Here is a 20105-nt window from a genome sequence, read left to right as displayed (position 1 = left end):
TATGAAGCTATATATTCTTCACCTCCTGAGTCTATAAAAGATATTTAGAAAAAATTTTTTAAACTTCTCTACTTTTTTTGAAGTGGAGATGTACAAAAAGAGCTAATCGGTACCTATCTTACATGAACTCACAGGAGAGACACTTGGAAGAGAACAGCTATTTGATGAGAAGTTCAGATAATCTTGCCTGCTACTGCCAGGGGTGCCTCTGGAGACCACCAGGGTCCCCCAGGGCAGAGGCTATGATCTAGGTATCTCCCCCATGCAGATTCTTAAGCTTCCCAGAGTTATCCTGTCTCTGGAATTCTCCTAGGCCACACCCCCTGATGCAACATCTGGGTTTGGGCAGAAAGGAGGGTGCTGCCCAGCCTGCCTCTTCTGAGCTGTCTGGGCTGGCTCCTCTTTCCAGAACAATTCAGGCTTTACAGCGACTCAGACTCAGCTCCATCTTCTGCGTTCCGAAGCAAGGATGGCTGATATGGAAAGAGTGCTTCATTCTGGAAGGAAACAATGTTCCAGGTCAAACTGAGCCTGCCAGAGACCCTCACAATGGTTCTAGAAGAAATCGAGACAAGTCTTATCATGTGGTTTTCCTACGCCTTGATTCCTTGTTTGCTCGTTGGTAAGTATGAATCAGAATATCGCCTATAGTCTGGGACTCAAATATAGGTTAAGCAGGTGAAAAATACTTTGCCAGGGTTTGGGGTTGCAATATATGCATAGAACATCTTATGGCTGTTTTTGAAAAGGTTTCTCACCTCCTAATCCTCCATCCCCACAGAGAAAAGGCCTGCATTCTGTTTAGAAATCTCTTAATGTCCCCAGAACAATCTAGGGAGATAAAGCAATGCATTTTGTTATTTATCTTATTATTTAGTTTTAAAAGCCACAACATAGTTATTATCTCAGTCTTTCTGTGTGTGCCTCAGAGATGTTCACTGTAAGGACAGGTTTAAGTAAAGACTCTAACAAAATACACGTGAATAAAAAGACATAATATGCAACCTTAATATTGGGTACAAGATTTATGAAAATTGGAATTCTCTCCTGGTCACTTCAGAAAAGGTAGAAGTCAGGTACTCCATACCATGTTTAAAAGTATTTGGTTTGGGGCATTTTGCCTGCCAGTAAGATTACATAATTTTCTCTGCTCCATTTCTGGCTGCTTGCACCTACATGTTATTGTTCTGAAATCGCAGCTTTCGCTTTTGATGTTTCTTCCTGTCAAATAACATTTAAGAGAAATTTCGTGTTTGAATACACCAAGGTACTAGGCACTTTGCAGTGTCTGTGGGTGTCTTGAGTACTTTCTTTATTTTTAACACTGAGAACTAATTATTCTAGTTAGTTTAAATCAGGTAACAAATCAGTGCCGAGGTGATTAGCAAATGTTAGAGCTGATTTAAACATCAAATTTATGCCTGTGTAGCTCAAAACCCTTCACAACTCTATGTCTCAGCACATGATGAGCAAATTAGCTGTTTGTTTCATGACACCATATTTAGGCCCCAATCCTACTTCTCACGACTCCTTGAAAACAAGTATGGGCCACAGGCGGCTGCTGTCTTCACAGCTGGCACATCACCCCCTCATTTCGTACTCCTGGTCTTTATTGTTGTTCTTTCCCTCGGAAGCTCCCTCTCCAGTCCTTACCCCATCCCAAACCCGTCCTTCCATCATCATTCCAGATGGGTCCCTGCTCCTGCAGACACTTCCCAGACCTCTCTCCTTTGACCCTTGACCCCATGTACTCTGTTTCAGTGGGTTATTTCTGGTTTCCTGCACTGGCCTGAAGGCAGGGCCTAGGCATCTTTCCTGGTGTCCCCACAGCCCCTAGCATAGGCTCAGCATGTTAGTTGATTGGGTAGTTACTTGATGGATTGATTAGTTGGTGGCACAAACAAGTTGCTAGGAAAACACTCCTCCACTAAGCTAAAGGGAGAAGACGGGGTGGCCAAATGAGAAGGGGAAAGGCCAGTATATTTTTCATGATTTTTTTTTAAATTGAGGTATAACTGACATATGACATTATATTAGTTTCAGGTGTACAACATAATGATTTGATATTTGTATGTATTGTGAAATGGTCACTGTAATAAATCTAGTTAACAGCTGTCACCATACAAATTTTTTCTTCTGTGATGAAGACTTTTAAGATCCACTTTCTTAGCAACTTTCAAATATGCAGTATAGTAACTATAGTCACCATGCTATATATTACATCCCCATGATTTATTTATTTTATAACTGGAAATTTACACTTTTTGATCCCCTTCACCCATTTTTTAATTTGACATTTTCTTCATTGAGGTAATCCAGTCTTTTAAGCCTTTTCCTGAAAACTCCTATTTCAAGTAGACCTGGAGGTGAGTACTCTTCTGACACCTGTAAACTTACACAGAAATAAAAACAAAAACAAACAAAAAACTACAACCACCATCCCTGTCCCCCTCTACAACCCATCCCCCCCAAAAAAAAACAACCAAAAACACCCACCAGTGGTAGAAGCCACAAGGATGTCAGAGTGAGAAAGACCTGTGTGTGAGTTTTGACTTTTATCACTTGCTCGTTCAGTGAATATATCTCTATCACTTCAGTTTCCTCATCTGCAAAATGGTCAAAATAGCTACCTTTCGGTTGGGAGGTGTCAAACGAGATTATGCAAACAAAGGCACTCTGAAGATGTTACTTTTCATCTGTTGGTTATGCAAACCAATGGTGGTGTCAGCAGTTATTTGCTTGAGCTGAGGTTGCCTTTATGCAATTTTGACCATTTACTCTGGACTGTGTAGGAGCCTGCAATGATTTCTGCAATGTCTAAATGAACTTCTACTACTTACTCTAGATCCTTAGGACAGATGGGTAGAGGTCTTGCTCTCTTTTACAGAATTTATTTGCCTTGCCCTGTCCCTTTCAAATAATAGTGTGTAATTCAGGAAACTGATTCCCACTACCAATAATAGTAATAATAATAACAGCAATAATAACAGCAACAATGACCATCGCAACTGCCATTTATGACCACACACTGTGCTCTGGATTAGCAAAAATATTCTCTTGACATCTCACATCAATCCTGCAAGGTAGGTGATATAACCCCCATTTTATACACTAGGAAAGAGAGTCTCAGAGAGGTTCAGCTATTTGCCCAAGCGTATACATCTAATAAGTGGGAGAACTGGGATTTGACTCTGGTTCTGCTGGCTACAGAGCCTGTGCCCTTTGTACTTCTCTGCAGAAGAAGCTGAGACGTTGAAGCAGGCCAGAAAAAGTTTGGAGGGACAAAGCAAAAGGAATAAAGAAGATGTTGCTATGTTTTCTGACACATTTGCCATAAGGGCTATTGGAGGTAAAGGTGGCAGAACAGAACCCAAATGAGGGGAGCTGACAGCAGACCCAGTGACGGGAAGCCAGCATGGTGATTCCAGGGAGGAGATACAAGGGGTTCTGCCTGGGAAATGTGCCCAGGGGCTTTGTGGTGGGCATAAACCTCAGAATGACACAAAGGTCTAATGTGAGATAGGAATTCGGGGGAAAAAATCAGGCTGAGGCTAATTTCACTAAGGAGCCAAGACTTGGTTCACCTGTTTCGTTTTCATTCGTTCTGTATTTCTGAGCGCCTGCTGTGTGCCGCGTTCTAGGTGGTTAGATATGAACAAAACAGTGTTTCCTGTCTTCAGGGAACATAAGAACCTGCTGGGAAATACACCTAAGTCTTTAGGGATTTATCACTCATATTTTTTTTAATTGAAGTATAGTTGATTTATAATGTGTTAATTACTGCTGCATGGCAGAGTGATTCAGTTATATATATATATATATATATATATATTCTTTTTTTTTTCTTTTCCATTTTGGTTTATCCCAGGATATTGAATGTAGTTCTCTGTTCTACACAGTAGGACCTGTTTATCCATTCTATATATAAAAGCTTACATCTGCTAACCCCAGCCTCCCACTCCATCCCTTCTCCCAACCCCCTCCCCCTTGGCAACCATCAGTCTGTTCTCTATGTGCATGATTCCATTTCTGTTTCATAGATAGGTTCATTTGTGTCGTATTTTAGATTCCACATATAAGTGATATCATATATCGTTCATAGTTTTAACTATCTTTCAGGTACCTGAAGTAAGGTCTAGATCAGTGATTCTCAATCTCAAGTGCACATTGGAATTAACTGGAGAGCTTTTAAAAGTACAAACGCCAGGATTTCACAGCCAGAGGTCTGATTTAACTAATCTAGGGTGCTGCCTGGTCTTTGGGATTTTTCAAAACTTCCTGGGTGGAGCTCCTTAGAGAAGTGGTTTATTCCATAACTGGGAAGAGAAAATAGAAGTTTGGAGCATCTTGTGGTAAGGAAGGAAGTGCTCAAAAAAGGATGGGGGCCAAAATGCAACAAGTATCCTGGATAAGATCTTGGAATGAGAAAAGGACATTAGTGGAAAATTTGGCAAAATCCAAATAAAGTTTGGAGTTTAGTTATAGTAATGTACAATGTTAGTTTCTTAGTTTTGACAAATATATCGTGACTATATAAGATGTTAGCATTAGGGGAAGCTGAGTGAAGGGTGTACATGAACTCTGTGTACTTACTGTCTGCATTTTTTCCCTATAAATCTAAAATTATTCTCAAAATTAAAAGTCTATTAATAAAAATAACATGAAAAAAGAGAGTGAGAGATGGGAGTAAGTCAAAAGGACACAAAACCCCAAAAAGCTCCCAATGGCCAAAGCTGAAACAGTTTGAGTAACAAAATAAATAACGATAGAATAAACTAAATTTCCATTACGAATGGTGGAGAAGGAAGAGCTATTTCTTACAGAATTCCAGTTAACACATAGAAAAATCACAATTAAAACATCACAGCAATGATTGTTGCAAGTAATATCCACCAATAAACACAAAAATTAATGGATGAAAGTTGGGGGAGAAAGAATATTTGCATAGTGTCACAGTATCTCCCCTAAGTTATTTATTAATTATAAAAGGGAAAATGGTCATTTTATAGTGAAGACACCACCTTAACCAAGTGGTCAAGGTTAACACCACCAGTAATAAGACATAGTAACATCATGTATTCCCTGTGAGTATGTGCCAAAAATGCACAACATTAATCAAATCATGAAAAAACATCAGACAAACCCAAACTGAGAAATAGTCTAGAAGACAACTGACCAGTACCCGTCAAAAATGTCAAGGAAAGATTGAGGACAGATTGAAGAAGACTAAGTATAGATATGAAAACTAAATGTGGGATCCTGGATTGGTTCCTGAAAAAAAGGAAGGAAAGAAGGAAGGAAGGCAGGCAGAAAGGAAGGAAGGCTTTAGGGGAAAAAATCGGTGAAATTCGAATAAATACTGAGGCTTCATTATTGATATTGAGCCAATGTTAATATCTTCCTTTTCATATTTGTACTATGGTCATGTACATCTGGAAGGCTGAATGAAGGGTATATGGGAGCTCTCTGTACTATTTTTGCAACTCTTCTGTATTCTGAAATTATTTCAAAATAAAACTTAAAAAAAAAAAAACCCACAAAAAGCCACCTCCCCAGTGTTTCTCATGGGCAGCCAAGGTTGAGAACCATTAGAACTCTATATACCAGTGCTTCTCAAACTTTAATATGCTTATCAATTACCTGGGGGATCTTGTTAAAATGCACGTTCTGGTTCTGTAGGGCACAGGTTACAGCCTGAGAGTCTGCATTTCTAATAAGCTCCTGGGTATTGTGATGCTGCTGATCCAAAGATCATACTTTAAGATCCTGAAGCAGTAGATCACTTTCCTGAGGCATGAATTGGTTTGCATACCTTTTGAAGCTGGGGTGTGGGCACTAGTTACTTAAGCAGTGAGTGATGCCAGAAACCTGCTTAGCAGCCATGTCCTAGCTCAGCCTTGCTCTTTTCTTCTTCTGGTCACATACAAGGGGATTCTCTTGAAATAATTTACTGTATTCGAGGGAGACATTTTAGGGTATTGTGTCAGTTCATGGTATCAATATCCCCTGAAGTGCAAGCCCCATGGGGTAGTCAGAATGATGGTCTGCCAAAGACATCCACGTTCTAATTCCTGGAACCTGTGGATATGTAACCTCTTATGGAAAAATGGATTTTAAAGATGTGATTAATGTTATGGGATTTTGAGATTAGGAGATTATCCTGGATTATCAGGGTGGGCCCAATCTAATCACATGAGTCCTTCAAAGCTGAGAACCTTTCCTAGATGCAGTGAGAGAGAGATGGGAGGACAGAAGAAGAGGCAGGAGAAATTTGAAGAATGAAAGGGACTCAACCAGCCATTGTTGGCTTTTTTTTTTTTTTTAACATCTTTATTTGAGTATAACTGTTTTACAATAGTGTGTTAGTTTCTCCTTTACAACAAAGTGAATCAGTTATACATATACATATGTTCCCATAACTCTTCCCTCTTGTGTCACCCTCCCTCCCACCCTCTTTATCCCACCCCTCTAGGTGGTCACAAAGAACAGAGATGAACTCCCTGTGCTATGCTGCAGCTTCCCACTAGCTATCTAATTTACATTTGGTAGTGTGTATATGTCCCTGCCACTCTCTCACATCGTCACCACTTACCCTTCCCCCTCCCCATATCCTCAAGTCCATGCTCTAGTAGGTCTGTGTTTTATTCCCATCCTACCACTAATCTCTTCATGACATTTTTTTTTTTTTTTAGATTCCATATATATGTGTTAGCATACGGTATTCGTTTTTCTCCTTCTGACTTACTTCACTCTGTATGACAGACTCCAGGTCTATCCACCTCATTACAAATAACTCAGTTTCATTTCTTTTTATGGCTGAGTAATATTCCATTGTATATATGTGCCACATCTTCCTTATCCATTCATCTGTTGATGGACACTTAGGTTGCTTCCATGTCCTGGCTATTGTAAATAGAGCTGCAATGAACATTTTGGTACATGACTCTTTTTGAATTATGGTTTTCTCAGGGTATATGCCTAGTAGTGGGATTGCTGGGTCATATGGTAGTTCTATTTGTAGTTTTTTAAGGAACCTCCATAATGTTCTCCATAGTGGCTGTATCATTTTACATTCCCACCAACAGTGCTAGAGTGTTCCCCTTTCTCCACACCCTCTCCAGCATTTATTGTTTCTAGAGTTTTTGATGATGGCCAATCTGACCGGTGTGAGATGATATCTCATTGTAGTTTTGATTTGCATTTCTCTAATGATTAATGATGTTGAGCATTCTTTCATGTGTTTGTTGGCAATCTGTATATCTTCTTTGGAGAAATGTCTATTTAGTTCTGCCCATTTTTGGATTGGGTTGTTTGTTTTTTTGTTATTGAGCTGCCTGAATTGCTTATAAATTTTGGATATTAATCCTTTGTCAGTTGCTTCATTTGCAAATATTTTCTCCCATTCTGAGGGTTGTCTTTTGGTCTTGTTTATGGTATCCTTTGCTGTGCAAAAGCTTTTAGGTTTCATTAGATCCCATTTGTTTATTTTTGTTTTTATTTCCATTTCTCTAGGAGGTGGGTCAAACAGGATCTTGCTGTGATTTATGTCATAGAGTGTTCTGCCTATGTTTTCCTCTAAGAGTTTGATAGTGTCTGGCCTTACATTTAGGTCTTTAACCCATTTTGAGTTTATTTTTGTGTATGGTGTTAGGGAGTGTTCTAATTTCATACTTCTACAGGTAGCTGTCCAGTTTTCCCAGCAACACAGTGGAGAAAAGACAGCCATTGTTGGCTTTAAAGATGGAGGAAGGAGGAGCCATGCGCAAGAAGGTGGGTGGCCACCAGCAGCTGGGAATGGCAAGAAAACAGTCTCCCCTGGAGCTTGCAGTCCTGCCAACACCTTGATTTTAGCCCAGTTAGACCTGTGTAAGATTTCTGATCTGTGGAACTGGAAAATAATAAATCTGTGTTGTTTTAAGATACTACATTTGCGGGAATTTGTTACAGCAGCAATAGAATACTAATAGGCCGCAAGAAAGAGGGATCAGTTTTGTGAATGCAGCTCTATGCAAAAAGTGTTGCGTAGCTACTTTCTGCCACACTGAGCACCAGAATCTTAAATAGTCACAGTCACCTGGCTCAAGTCTCTATTGGAAACACCCAAGAGGCTCCACCCAGTGGGCCTTCTTGAGATACTGAGTCAGACTGCTAGAACAAGAACAATTCTCTACAGTAACAGGAGCATAACTATTCACAAGGAACCAAATGATTATACAGAAGATATTCCAATATCTTGGTCTAGCTCCGTTGAGAATTCTCATCCAGTGTGGCTGAGGAAATAATTATTCCCAATTTTGCACCCTTCTCGCTGTGGCCAATATGTCTTTCCTGTTCACACTGTAAGCTTACTCTCCCCTTCCTCCTTGAGTGCATTCTTTGTTTTTGCATTTGCTCATTCACATCAGGAAGAGTCTCTATTAACTGGTTTCTTCAGAGACTTGACTTCAATACACATTACTCCTGGCTGGTAGATGACATTTCTTGTTAATGAGAATGGTGGGTGGATAACAAAGTTTTCTTTTTCTCCACTGAATTGTGTTCTCAGGACCACAGTGAGCCTTGTCTAACGACTGGAGGGGATTCACCCATGAAACCCTTCATAGGTGAAAGGAGTCACTTTCAGCTTGGAGTCTGAGCTGAAATTAGACTTCCCTATTTAGTGTCCTAGCATAAAATGGATCTTTCCTCATGTGGGGCCACCATGCTTTCTATGTAACCCAATTAAACATCCCCTGGCATCAGTAGTTCATGGGCATTACTGATTTTCCATCTCATTCCCGATATGTATGTATGCTACTACATAAACAACAGCAAAACAAACATGGAATTTGGAATATACGGTACAAATGGCATAAAGTTATTGAAGATGTTGCCTACAGGGCTCAGAAAGAAGCAGTAGTTTTCATTTTAAGACAGGAATGAGACTGAGTATTTTGCCCATAGTGGAGTTAGATTTGGAACTTCACAGGTAGGAGAAGACAGTTACACAAGTACAAACTGCTGCATAACATAATGGAGCCACCTAAATTTTGGGACATCTCTTGCTGTTGTCCTGCCTGTGTGCCCCTCATGAAGAAAGATATACCCAGAAACTCAACCTCAGAGTAGTTGCTTAAGCCTTGATGAGTGCCCTGGTCATTAGGACACCTAATCTTTAGGTCTCCCACCCTAAACAGGTGTCCCTCACTGATTTAATTGACTGCACCTAATTCTACAACTTTATTTTTCTCCTAGGTGCATTTCATCCTGTTTGAATTTATCCTGTCATGGTCTTTTTTTTTTTTTTTTTTTTTTTTTTGCGGTACGCGGGCCTCTCACTGTTGTGGCCTCTCCCGTTGCAGAGCACAGGCTCCAGACGCGCAGCCGCAGCGGCCATGGCTCACGGGCCCAGCCGCTCCGTGGCATGTGGGATCTTCCCGGACCGGGGCACGAACCCGTGTCCCCTGAATCGGCAGGCGGACTCTCAACCACTGCGCCACCAGGGAAAACCCCTATCATGGTTTTTTAAAATGTATCCTGTCATGCAGATAATCAGAATTAATGCTAATTTTTTAGGTGTGATGACACTATGCTTGTATTTTTTAACTGAAATTTTGTTGAGGTAATTCTAGATTTATATGCAGTTATAAGAAATAATACAGAAAGCCCAGTTTCCCCAATGGTATTTTGCAAAACAATAGTATAATATAACAACCAGGATATTGACATAATTGATACAATCCACCCGTCTTATTCAGATTTCCCCAGCTTTACTTGCACTCGTTCGAGTGTGTGTGTGTAATAGGTTTGTGTATTTATCGCCACAGTCGAGATACTGAACAGTTCCAGTATCACAACGATGCTCCTGTTGCCTTTTTAGAACCTCCCCCTACTGTGCCTTTCCCCACTGTTCCTAACCACTGGCAACCATTAATCTGTTCTCCATTTCTAAAATTTTGCCATTTCAAAATGTTATAAAAATGGAATCATACAGTATGTAACTTTTGAGGGGTTGGGTTTTTTCACTTGGTATAATTTCCTAGAGATTCATCCAGATTGTTTTATGTAGTGGTAGTTTGTTCCTTTTTATTGGATGTACCATAATTTGTTTAACCGTTCACCTGTGGGCATCTGGGCTAATTCCAGTTCGTTTATAGACATTGTTGTGCAGATCTTGTGTGACATAAATTTTTACCACTTTGGGATAAATGCCCAAGAGTGTAATTGGTGGATTGTATAGTAATTACAAGTTTAGTTTCACAAGAAACTGCTGAACTATCTTCCAGAGTGGCTGTACCGCTTTATATTCCCACCAGCAATGTATGAGTGACTTTCCCTGCATCCTCACCAGGGTCTGGTATTGTTACTTTAAAAATTTTTAGACATTCTGATGGCTGTGTGGTGCTATCTCACGGAAGTTTTAATTTGCATTTCCCTAATAGCTAATGATGTTGAACATCTTTTCATGTGCTCATTTGCCATCTGTATGTGCTTTTTTGGTGAAATGACTCTTCATGTCTTTTGCCCATTTTCTAATTGAATTGTTTGCTTTTCTACTGTAGGGTTTTGAGTATTCTTTGTATATATATTCTAGATATGAATCCTTTGTGCAATATATCGTTTGCAAATACTTTCTCCCAGTCTGTATCTTGTATTTTCATCCTCTTAACAGGGTCTTTTGCAGAGCAAGGTATGTTAAGTTTGATGATGCCCATTTATAAATGTTTCCTTTTATGGATCTTGCTTTTGGTGTCAAGTCTAAGAAAACTTTGTCTAGGTCTGAAGATTTTCTCCTATGTTTTTTCCTAAAAGTTTAGAGTTTCATATTTTGCATTAAGTCTATGGTCCACTTTGAGTTAATTTTTGCATAAGGTGTGAGATTTAGGTTGAGGTTTTTTATTTACCTGCAAATATCCAATTGCTCTAATATTTGTTGAAAACGCTATCCTTCCTTCATTGAATTGCTTTTGCACCTTTGCCAAAAATCAGTTGAGCATATTTGTGTGGGTCTATTTCTGTGGTGTCTATATTGTTTCATCAATCTATATGTCTATTTCTTTGTCAATACCACACAATCTTCATTACTGTAAGTCTTAAAATTGGGTAGATTGATTTCTCTCACTTTTTTCTTTTTCAGAGTTGTTTCAGTTATTCTCGTTCCTTTGCCTTTGCTTATAAATTTTAGAGAAAGCTGGTATATATCTACAAAAAACCTTGCTGGGATTTTGATAGGAATCACATTAAACCTGTATATCGATTTGGGGAGAATTACCATTTTAACTATGTCAAATTGTTCGATTCATGAGCACAGTATATCTCTCCATCTATTTATATTTTCTTTGAAATCTTTCACCAGCATTGTGGAGTTTTCCCCATACAAATCCTAGATATGTTTCGTTAGATTTACACCTGGGTTTTTCTTTTGGGGGAGGGAATGATTGTAAATAATATTTTAAATTTCTGTGTATAAGTGTTCATTGCTAGTATTTAAAAGTACAACTAATTTTTAATGTTTATCTTGTATCCTATGAACTTGCTGAACTCACTATTAGTTTTAGGAGGCTTTTTTGTAGATTTTGTGGGATTTCCTACATAGCGTGCAAATAGGGGGAGATTAATTACTTCTTTTGCAATCTGTAATGCCTTTTACTTCCTTTGTTTGCCTTATTACAGCTGCTAGAACTTCTAGTACAATGTCGAGTAAAAGTGATGAGGGTGAGCACCCTTGCCTTGTTCTTGATTTTAGGGGGAAAGAATTCAGTCTTTCACCATTGAATAAGATGTTAACTGTAGGTTTTTTTATAGATGGTCATTATCAAATTGAGATAACTCCCTAATGTTGTTGACTTGAAGAGAGGTTTTTTTGTTGTTGTTTTCTGTTTTTAAATCATGAATGGATGTTGAATTTTGTAAATGCTTTTTCAGTGTCAACTGATATGATTGTATGATTTTTCTTCTTTAGTTTGTTGATGCAGTGGATTACATTAATTGATTTTCAAATATTGAACCAGCCTTGCATACCTGGAATAAATTCCACTTGATCATGGCGCATAATCCTTTTTATACATTATTGAATTTGGATTGCTAGTATTTTGTTGAAGATTTTGGCATTTAAGTGCATGAGGTATATTGATCTGTAGTCTTTTTTTTTTAAATACATACTACCTTTACCTGATTTTGATATCAGGGTAATACTGGCCTCATAAATTAGCTGGAAAGTGCTTTCCCTTTTCTATTTTTTTGAAGAGATTGTATAAAATTGGTGTTAATTTCTCTTTAACTATTTCATAGTGTTCTCCAGTGTAACCATCTGGGCCAGGAGATTTCATTTTTGAGAGTTTTAGAATTATGAATTAGAGCTTTATATTTACCTAGCTTTATAATCTTCACATATCTGACTAGGGAAATGTTTTGTCTACTTTACCAGAGGAAGGATGTCAGAGAGGACCACGCTCCACCCTCCCATGTGACCTCACTGCAGCTGGCTCTTTTCCTTTTCATCCCTTGGGTGATTACAACTTTAAAGGTGGGGAGGGCAGGAAGCCTCTCATGTGGGTACCCTAGGTGTTTCCTCACAGGGCAGGCCGTGGATGCTGAGAGTGAGATCAGGATGCATCACGAGGGTCCTACATTAGAGAAGAAGCAACGGCACCAGGTGGGGTGTCCCTGGCAGCACCCATCCTCTCGTGGTTACAGCTCTGGATAATGAACAGCAGGTGCCAATCTGGCGACAGGCACACAGATGAAAAGTCCCAGGCGAGGGTCCCAGCCTCATACACACCATGCTGTCGATATTATCACTGCAACTGTAACAGCAAAGGGAGGCAGGTGTTGGGCATTAAAAGAAGAGTGTGTGAAAGTTGGAGGGGAAGACCATAGCGGAAGATCTAAACTGTACCCTGGGTTACACGCAAGGATGAGCCCTGGGGCTGCAAAGTCCTTATGAGGGCAGGTTCAGCTTCACAGGCCTCTTTGATTCTGTGTGCAAACTGTAGACCCACTGTGTGCACACTCTGAGCACACAGCTATGTGAGCAGGTGCTTGAATCCCGGCTGGCTCAGAGGGCTGCAGGCTGCCTGGGGCAGAGTCTCCGAGCTGGCTTGGTGCCTTTCTGCACTGGACTCCTTCCATGGCAGACCTGAGCCTGCACTTCCCAGATGGCAGCTGCACCCTGTTTGGCCTTCATGGGGACACAAACGAATTGCTTTGGTACCTGAGGATGGCAATAGCAGGAGAGGATGGTGATGAGAAGCTGGCAGGAGCTGGTATGGGTTTGCCATGTAGGGGTGGGGGGCTCAGGTTTAAGCAACTTGCTTTAGGTCACATAGTAAGTGGCAGAGTCAAGGCCTGCATCTAGATCAACGTGACATAAGGGTTGTACATAATGTGCTTCAGTTTTCTCATTTGTACAACATAGAAACTAAGGTCCTTACCTCCCAGTATGGTCATGAGGATTAAATGAGATAAACATGTGATAACCTAGCACACAGCCTACATAGAGCATGGTAAGTGCTCAATAAAATTAGCCATTATTATGATTAATATTAACATGCCATTCAGTCCCCAAAGGCAGAATTACAATGATGATAGCAAAAATTTAGCATGAACACAAGTATGGTGACATTAGAGTTGTTTCTAGTTCCTAAGCATGTTTTGCTTTTCATTAGAAACTAACTTGAAGCTGTGGCATTTCCCCCGATGCCAGCCCCCTGAGCTCACCTGTCAGCCTGTCTATCTGCCTTGGTCCCAGATGGAGTGGCTGTTCTGCCTGCCCCTCAGAACCTCTCTGTACAATCAACCAACATGAAGCATGTCTTGACATGGAGCCCAGTGGTTGTGCCTGAAGAAATAATACACTATTCTGTTGAGTACCAAGGGTGAGTTTTGTTTTTTTGGTATTTTTTTTTTTTTTTTTTTAGTTTTTCTCTTTTCGACATTAGTTGATTCCTCTCCAGGAATCACAACCTTCATTCCAGAGCTCAAGGAGGCTTTGTGAGCCCAGGGAGAGGTTATTTCCCATGATCTGCATCCTCTGTCTGCATGGGCACTGAGAGAGTTGAAGCAACAAGGGAAATTGTCCCATGCTTTTGACAGTGAACTCCCTGGGAACACAAACATGTATAAACACTTTTTGGTGAAGCTTCTTTCCAACAGTGAGTCAATTGTCTAATGCTGAAGAAAATTTTAAGAAGAAACGAGTTTGCCTCTGACTTGAGATGGAGAAATCACTGGGGACTCAGACCCTTTGGGGGTGGGGGAGACCTCAGTTTTCCTGACTGTGTGCTTGCCCCTAGAAGCCAAAACAAATTGTGATCCTATAGGTCAGCTGCCCTTCTCCAGGTGTCCAGGCCCTCGGAGCTGTCAAGGAGTGACAGGGACACAGAAGGTGCTCAATACATTTCATTAACAATTTATACAAACTGAACAACTACATGTGCAGACATTCTCTTAGGCTCACTGGTACAGTTGACAAAGCTTCTGGACAGAGAGGGGGCTTACATTTAGAGGAGGAGACAGTAAAAAGGTAAAGAAATAAGTACACGAGGTCTGCACTGTCCAGTGTGGTAGCCACTAGACACAGACAGATTTTTAAATTTAAATTAATCAAAGTTAAATTAAATTAAATTAAAATGTCTGTTTCCCAGTCATACGAGCCACATTTCAAGTTCTTAATAGCCACATGTGGCTAGTAGCTACCATATAGAACAACATGGATACAGAACATTTCCACCAACAAGGAAAAAGTTCTATCAGGCAGCATTGCTGTAGGTAAGTTCAGATAGAAATCAGCTCTAGGAGGAAGCTAAAAGGCAGATGCAATAGAAAGTTGATCCTGTGGCAGCTTTTTATCAGCTGGTTGGGGAAGGTCTGTCTGAGGATGTGATATTTAAGCCAATATCTGAAGGACAGGAGCAGGCAGCCAATGGGAATGCAGGGGCAGAGCATTTGAGACACAGCGAACGTGACAGCCTGTCGGAGGGAGGGCGAGGAGTCCTGTGTGGAGGGAGCATCACGTTTAGGGGTGTAGTGAGAAGGCCAGAGAGTCTTGTAGGCCATGGGAGAGAGTTTGGATTCCATTCTAGACTCTTTGGAAGCCACTAAGGAGACAAATGTTATGCTCTGCTGAGTGATGAATGGTTTGAAGACTGGCAAGAAAGGAAGCAGGAAAATCAGTCAGGAGACACACAGCAAGGCAAGGGATGACAGTGGCTGAGACTGGGGTGGTGAGCATGCAGATGGAGAGACTGGGACAGAGTGGGGTTTATGCTTGGGTCTCCCTTGTCTGGTGAGAAGGAGTAAGGAAGAAAGGATGGTCGGTGAGGGAGGAGAGGGGAGAAACTGGAGTATGGAGCAAATGCTTGTTTTCCTGACCCATAAAAAGTCAGTGGATGCGACAGTTACTTGAAACCATCATTGAGCCTGGGTAGAAGGGGCTGGTGTGACGCTGTCCCCTCCTCTCTTTGGCCAGAGAGTACGAGAGCCTGTACATGAGCCACATCTGGATCCCCAGCAGCTGGTGCTCGTCCACCCAAGGACCCGAGTGTGACATCACTGATGACATCACTGCCACTGTACCGTACAGCCTCCGGGTCAGGGCCACCCTGGGCTCACTGACCTCAGCCTGGAGCACCCTGAAGCACCCCTTTAATCGAAACTCAAGTAAGGCTCTTCTCTCCTCACTCCCCCGCCCCCAGCAGCCTCCCCTTCAGGAACCATGCTCACTGAGACTGTCAGGATTCTTTTCAGCATCAAATTAGTCTTGCAAAGCCAGAGTACTGTGAACATTAATAACCCTAACTGGTCCACTTTAAAAAGCCAGCTGCTTCCCACAGGCCCTCCCTCTCGTTTTGAAAGAGACTTTGGAAGTCAGTCCTGTCTCTGGAAGGAAAACTGCTCTGGAAGTGGGGAGATGGGCCTAGGACGGCCTCTCCCTACCCTAGTAGTGCCTCATAAATCTTACACTGCCTCCCATCTGGGGCTCCACTAACCCCATCTTTGTTGCTGTGTGAACATCTTCTTTGTGCAATCGGGTCTATACATGATTAGAAACAGTCCTTTGGAAATAAGTAACTTTTCTATAGCAATAGAACCTGGCAAATAATTGAGAAAGAAGTAAGGGAGGAATCCAGGTTGGTGGCCAAATATGGAAGAGTGCAAATAATGACCAGTGTGTAGAAGGGTGTGTGAGGGGAACAGCAGGAGCGGGGTCTGGATGCTGGGGCTGAGGAAGCAGCTGGTCACATGGTGAAGGGCTTTGACATAAATCTGGATCAAATCGGTAGAGGAGGGTCACAGAAGAAGAGAGGGTCCAGGGCAGGTCTGTCTTACAGAACAATCAGTCTGGCTGTGGTGTGAAAAGTGAACTGGAGTAGGACAAGCCTTCAGGGCAGGTGAACAGTGAGGACGGGGTTGTAACACTCCAGCTGAGCCAAGGTGGGTCCTGATCCCAGAAGTGGGGAAGGGATGGGAAGAAGAGGACAAATTCTAGAGACATTGCTCAGTTAGAAAGGGCAATGCTTGGGGGCCAGTTACTGGGAGACAGAGTAGGGGGAGATAATGATGGCGTCCGTCTTCCAGATGGGGTTAGTGGGAGTGTCACCCAAGGAAGAGAACCCAGGAGGAGCAACGGGTCTGAGGAGTGAGAGTTGCTGCTGGCTTTGGGCTCTTTGAGATTGAGATTCCTATAGGATGTCATGCCACAGATGTCTGATTGGCAGTTGGAAATCAGGCCCTGGGTCTCAGACAGGTCAAGGTCAGACACACAACACAAAATTAATAGCTAGTGGCTTGAGAGCAGGTGAGATGTCCAGGGACAAGACATGAGGACAAAGAGAACCCAGGATAGGCTCCTGGGAAAGCTTAGGTTTAAAAAGAGAATGGAGGGAAAGGCACTAGTAGGTGCTAGGTGGGGAGAGGGTCGTGGAGGGGAGAGCAGATGAGCTGCTGCTGGGCCTGAAGGAGGCCCCTAAATGGGTCCTTGAGAAAGTGGCTTCATGGAGCCGTGGTGATGGCGGACAGGCTGCCAGCTGGAGGGTTGAATGGAGGCGGGAAAGGGTAGGGCAGGTGTGGATGATAACGTGACCTGTTGGGACATGCAGGAAAGGCAAGGGAAAGGCCTTCGGTGACCTGTTTTCTTGGTGTGGCAGGTGACCCTCTGCTGGGAGTGAGGACAAAGGAAGGTTTGGGACAGCATCTACAGTAATGGAATGAGTCAAAGGTTACTGAGGAGTATATGAGATTGGGTAGAAATTAGGACGGTTAGAAGGTGAGGGAACCCACGCTAGAAAGGGCTGAGGAAGGTGAATTGGAAGGGGGAGTTGGCCCTCTAGAGTCAGGCAGGTGGGGTTGAAATCCCAGCTCAGCCCCTTGAGTCCCCGTCTGTAAGAAGGGCAACAGTTTGCCTCACTGGGTAGCTGTGGACAAGACGAAAAGTGCAAAGGCTCAGGGCGGTGCTGTCTTATCATAGCTATTAGTAAATATTAATATTAATATTAATATTAATATTAATTACCCTAGGGATGCCCAGAGTTGAGATCCAGAGAGCAGAGGAAGGAGGGAAGAGCTGGGGCAGTAGTGGGACCATTGGAACGGACACCAATAGGAATTTTGGTGCCAAATGTGGGCTCCTCTTCCCAGTCTCTTTCTCTAGGCACTGGGAGGATACGGTGGAGTCAGTGGGATCCCATTGCAGGCCCTGGGGAAGCCTGAGGGGCGCCGGAGGGTGGTGCAGCTTTGCCTCTGCCTGCCGTGCTTGGGCAGCACCCAGCACCACCTCCCTTTTGCTCCTGGAAGCACGGGCTCCAGCCAAGGTCATTGCTGGGGGCTGGCAGCTGTTGGAAAGGAAGGCATGGGGCATTCGGAGATTGCTATGAGGGCGGGTGTGTGCAGTAGCAGCTTGTGCTTGAGAAGGCCAATATAAACAGGAAAAGGGCCACTGCAGGAGGAGCTGAGGAAGGGAGTCTCTGTATCTGCCCCAGAAGCTGCTCCTGTGTGGTCCCTGTGCAGGTGAAGTTAGCTGCAGAGGTGGGATGGAATCGAGACTCTCAAGGGCATTACGTCTGTTCTTTGCCCTTTGAAAAAGGCCATGCTGACTTCTCCCCAGACATGTGAAAAATCTTATTTTCAGGCTATCTTGAAAAGGATCTCCTACTCTTAAAGGGAAGCCTGTTGAGAGCAGAGGTTCTTAACCTCAATTATATGAATTCATGTCACAGGGGAGCTTTAGAAACACTTATCTCCAGGGCCCAAGCCTAGAGTCTGATTTAAATGATCTATGTGCATCCTGTTCATTGGGAGTTAAAAAACACCCCACGGCAGAGTCTAGAGACGTGGAAAGACATGGACTCAAATTCTGGCCATTAATTGTGTGATTCTGGGGAAAGTCACTCAACCTCTCTGAGGCTGTTACATTATCTGTACGATAGGAACAGTATTTACCTTCTTAAGCTTGCTGAATGGATTAAATGAGATAAGTTTGTAGAAAACATAGGACAGAAGTTCCTGTCCCAACTTTGTCAAAAAATTCTCTGAACTGAAATGACATTAGGTCATTTTGTCTAATTCTTTTCTCAACATAGATGGAGATCAGGGGGTCCAAATCTAATCATGTTTGACTTAAAACTGGAGGAGTCAAACATCTCTTTCCCTACTGGAGGTGTTTCAGGCGCGGTTCTAGTGGTGCTTTGTGCTCATATGAAGCCTCTGAACTGGGTATGTTTTGTACAGTTGGTCCCTGACTTTCCAAGTCCTCATGTTCCTTTTCCAGGCAGCTCTTCAAATGCCAGGAAATACTTTGTTCTCTGAAAACTCCCTGCAGGAACTGCCTTTCTTTTGAGTGTCCACTGACCCCAGTGCAGGAGGATGTAGCCCAGAACACACTCTGCTAAACTTGCCAAGCCAAGGCCAGCAATTGCGGTGACCCCTCTGGTCCTGCAGCATCTGGATCTGAGAGACAAGTCTGGATCCATCATCAGTAACCAGGGACTAAAGACTGCCTGTGTGGGCCCTTCTGTTCTTGGTCTCCTGATAGGAAAGTATCCATGGGGGCTGCTGCCTTCTCTGTTTGGGGTCCAGTAATATGAAAGATGGTGCTTGTGCTTATGCTGTAAATTTCTAGAGCTGATTATTGGAATTTGTAAAACCCTCTGATTTTCCAGCATCTCCCATTAAGGATATGAGATTGAAGAATCCTTGGACTGAGAATAGAGAGGCCAACCCATCCACAGGCTGCTGATTTGCTGATGTTTGAGAGTTAGCAGCAGCCGGTATATATAACTGATCTATGCGAATTGTAATAAGTTGTTGTCGATTGTTTTTCTTCATTCGCTCATCATTCAAAAAGTGTCTACTGAGCACCTGCTGAGTACAGGAGAGGATCAGTGTACACGCCTCTGCACACTGCGAAGCCATATCCAAACCCCTCCCCTCCCATGAGCCTGACATGTTTCTACTGATGGCTTGGTCATGGTCTCCCTGGACAAAACTCAGTCCTGTCTGGGGCTGGCTTTGATTCTCTCCTTGTCTTGCCAACAGCCGTCCTTACCCCACCTGGGATGGAGATCACCAAGGATGGCTTCCACCTGATTATTAAGCTGGAAGACCTGGGGCCACAGTTTGAGTTCTTTGTGGCCTACTGGAAGAGAGAGCCTGGTGCCAAGGTGAGACTTCCACCCTTGGCCTTTGAGTTAGACTTTGGAGAAGCAGTCACAGACCTCCGAGAACTGGATGAGGAAAGCCAGCCCCTGCAGTGCTTGCTGTCTGGGGTGGCCTGAGGATGAGTGGGCCTAGGTGAAGTGTGGGAAAGGAAAGATGGGCGTAGGTTGACAATCCCGGCAGCCTCTTCCTCAAAGGACTGCCTTGGTCCAACCCAGACCGTGGCTGATGAGGGCTGCCTCTTTGCCCTAAACTCTGCTATAGTTGGATCCATGATACCTTTTCAATGCATTTCTTCTCCCTCATCAGCATGTCTTCTTAGCCATTCTCCCTGCTGTTTACAGGCGGCAGACCAGGGTGTTCCAGATCAACTGGATGATTTCAAAAGCATATGAGGCTGGCACAAGGCTCTCGAGGGTGTGTATCTGGGCAGGGTGCAGAAGTCGGGGCAGAGAGTCAGGAGCTGGCTGATA

The 20105-nt window shown here is 42.8% G+C and overlaps 1 protein-coding gene across 2 annotated transcripts in view; it reads left to right on the top strand.

Annotated features, from left to right (window-relative positions):
• Positions 1-130: 130 nt before the first annotated feature.
• The window catches only part of IL20RB (interleukin 20 receptor subunit beta), a 31573-nt gene continuing 11598 nt past the window's right edge, over positions 131-20105 (top strand). For both annotated transcript variants that reach the window (XM_059065100.2, XM_059065098.2), the window contains exons 1-4: positions 131-622; positions 13730-13856; positions 15449-15639; positions 19513-19637. In XM_059065100.2, the coding sequence (XP_058921083.1) occupies positions 511-622; positions 13730-13856; positions 15449-15639; positions 19513-19637 (555 nt within the window). In that variant the 5' untranslated portion in view covers positions 131-510. The remainder of the gene's footprint in view (positions 623-13729; positions 13857-15448; positions 15640-19512; positions 19638-20105) is intronic.

The sequence above is a fragment of the Kogia breviceps genome, chromosome 5, assembly GCF_026419965.1.
Source record: "Kogia breviceps isolate mKogBre1 chromosome 5, mKogBre1 haplotype 1, whole genome shotgun sequence".
NCBI lineage: Eukaryota > Metazoa > Chordata > Mammalia > Artiodactyla > Physeteridae > Kogia > Kogia breviceps.
This window is presented reverse-complemented; position numbering and strand designations above follow the sequence as displayed.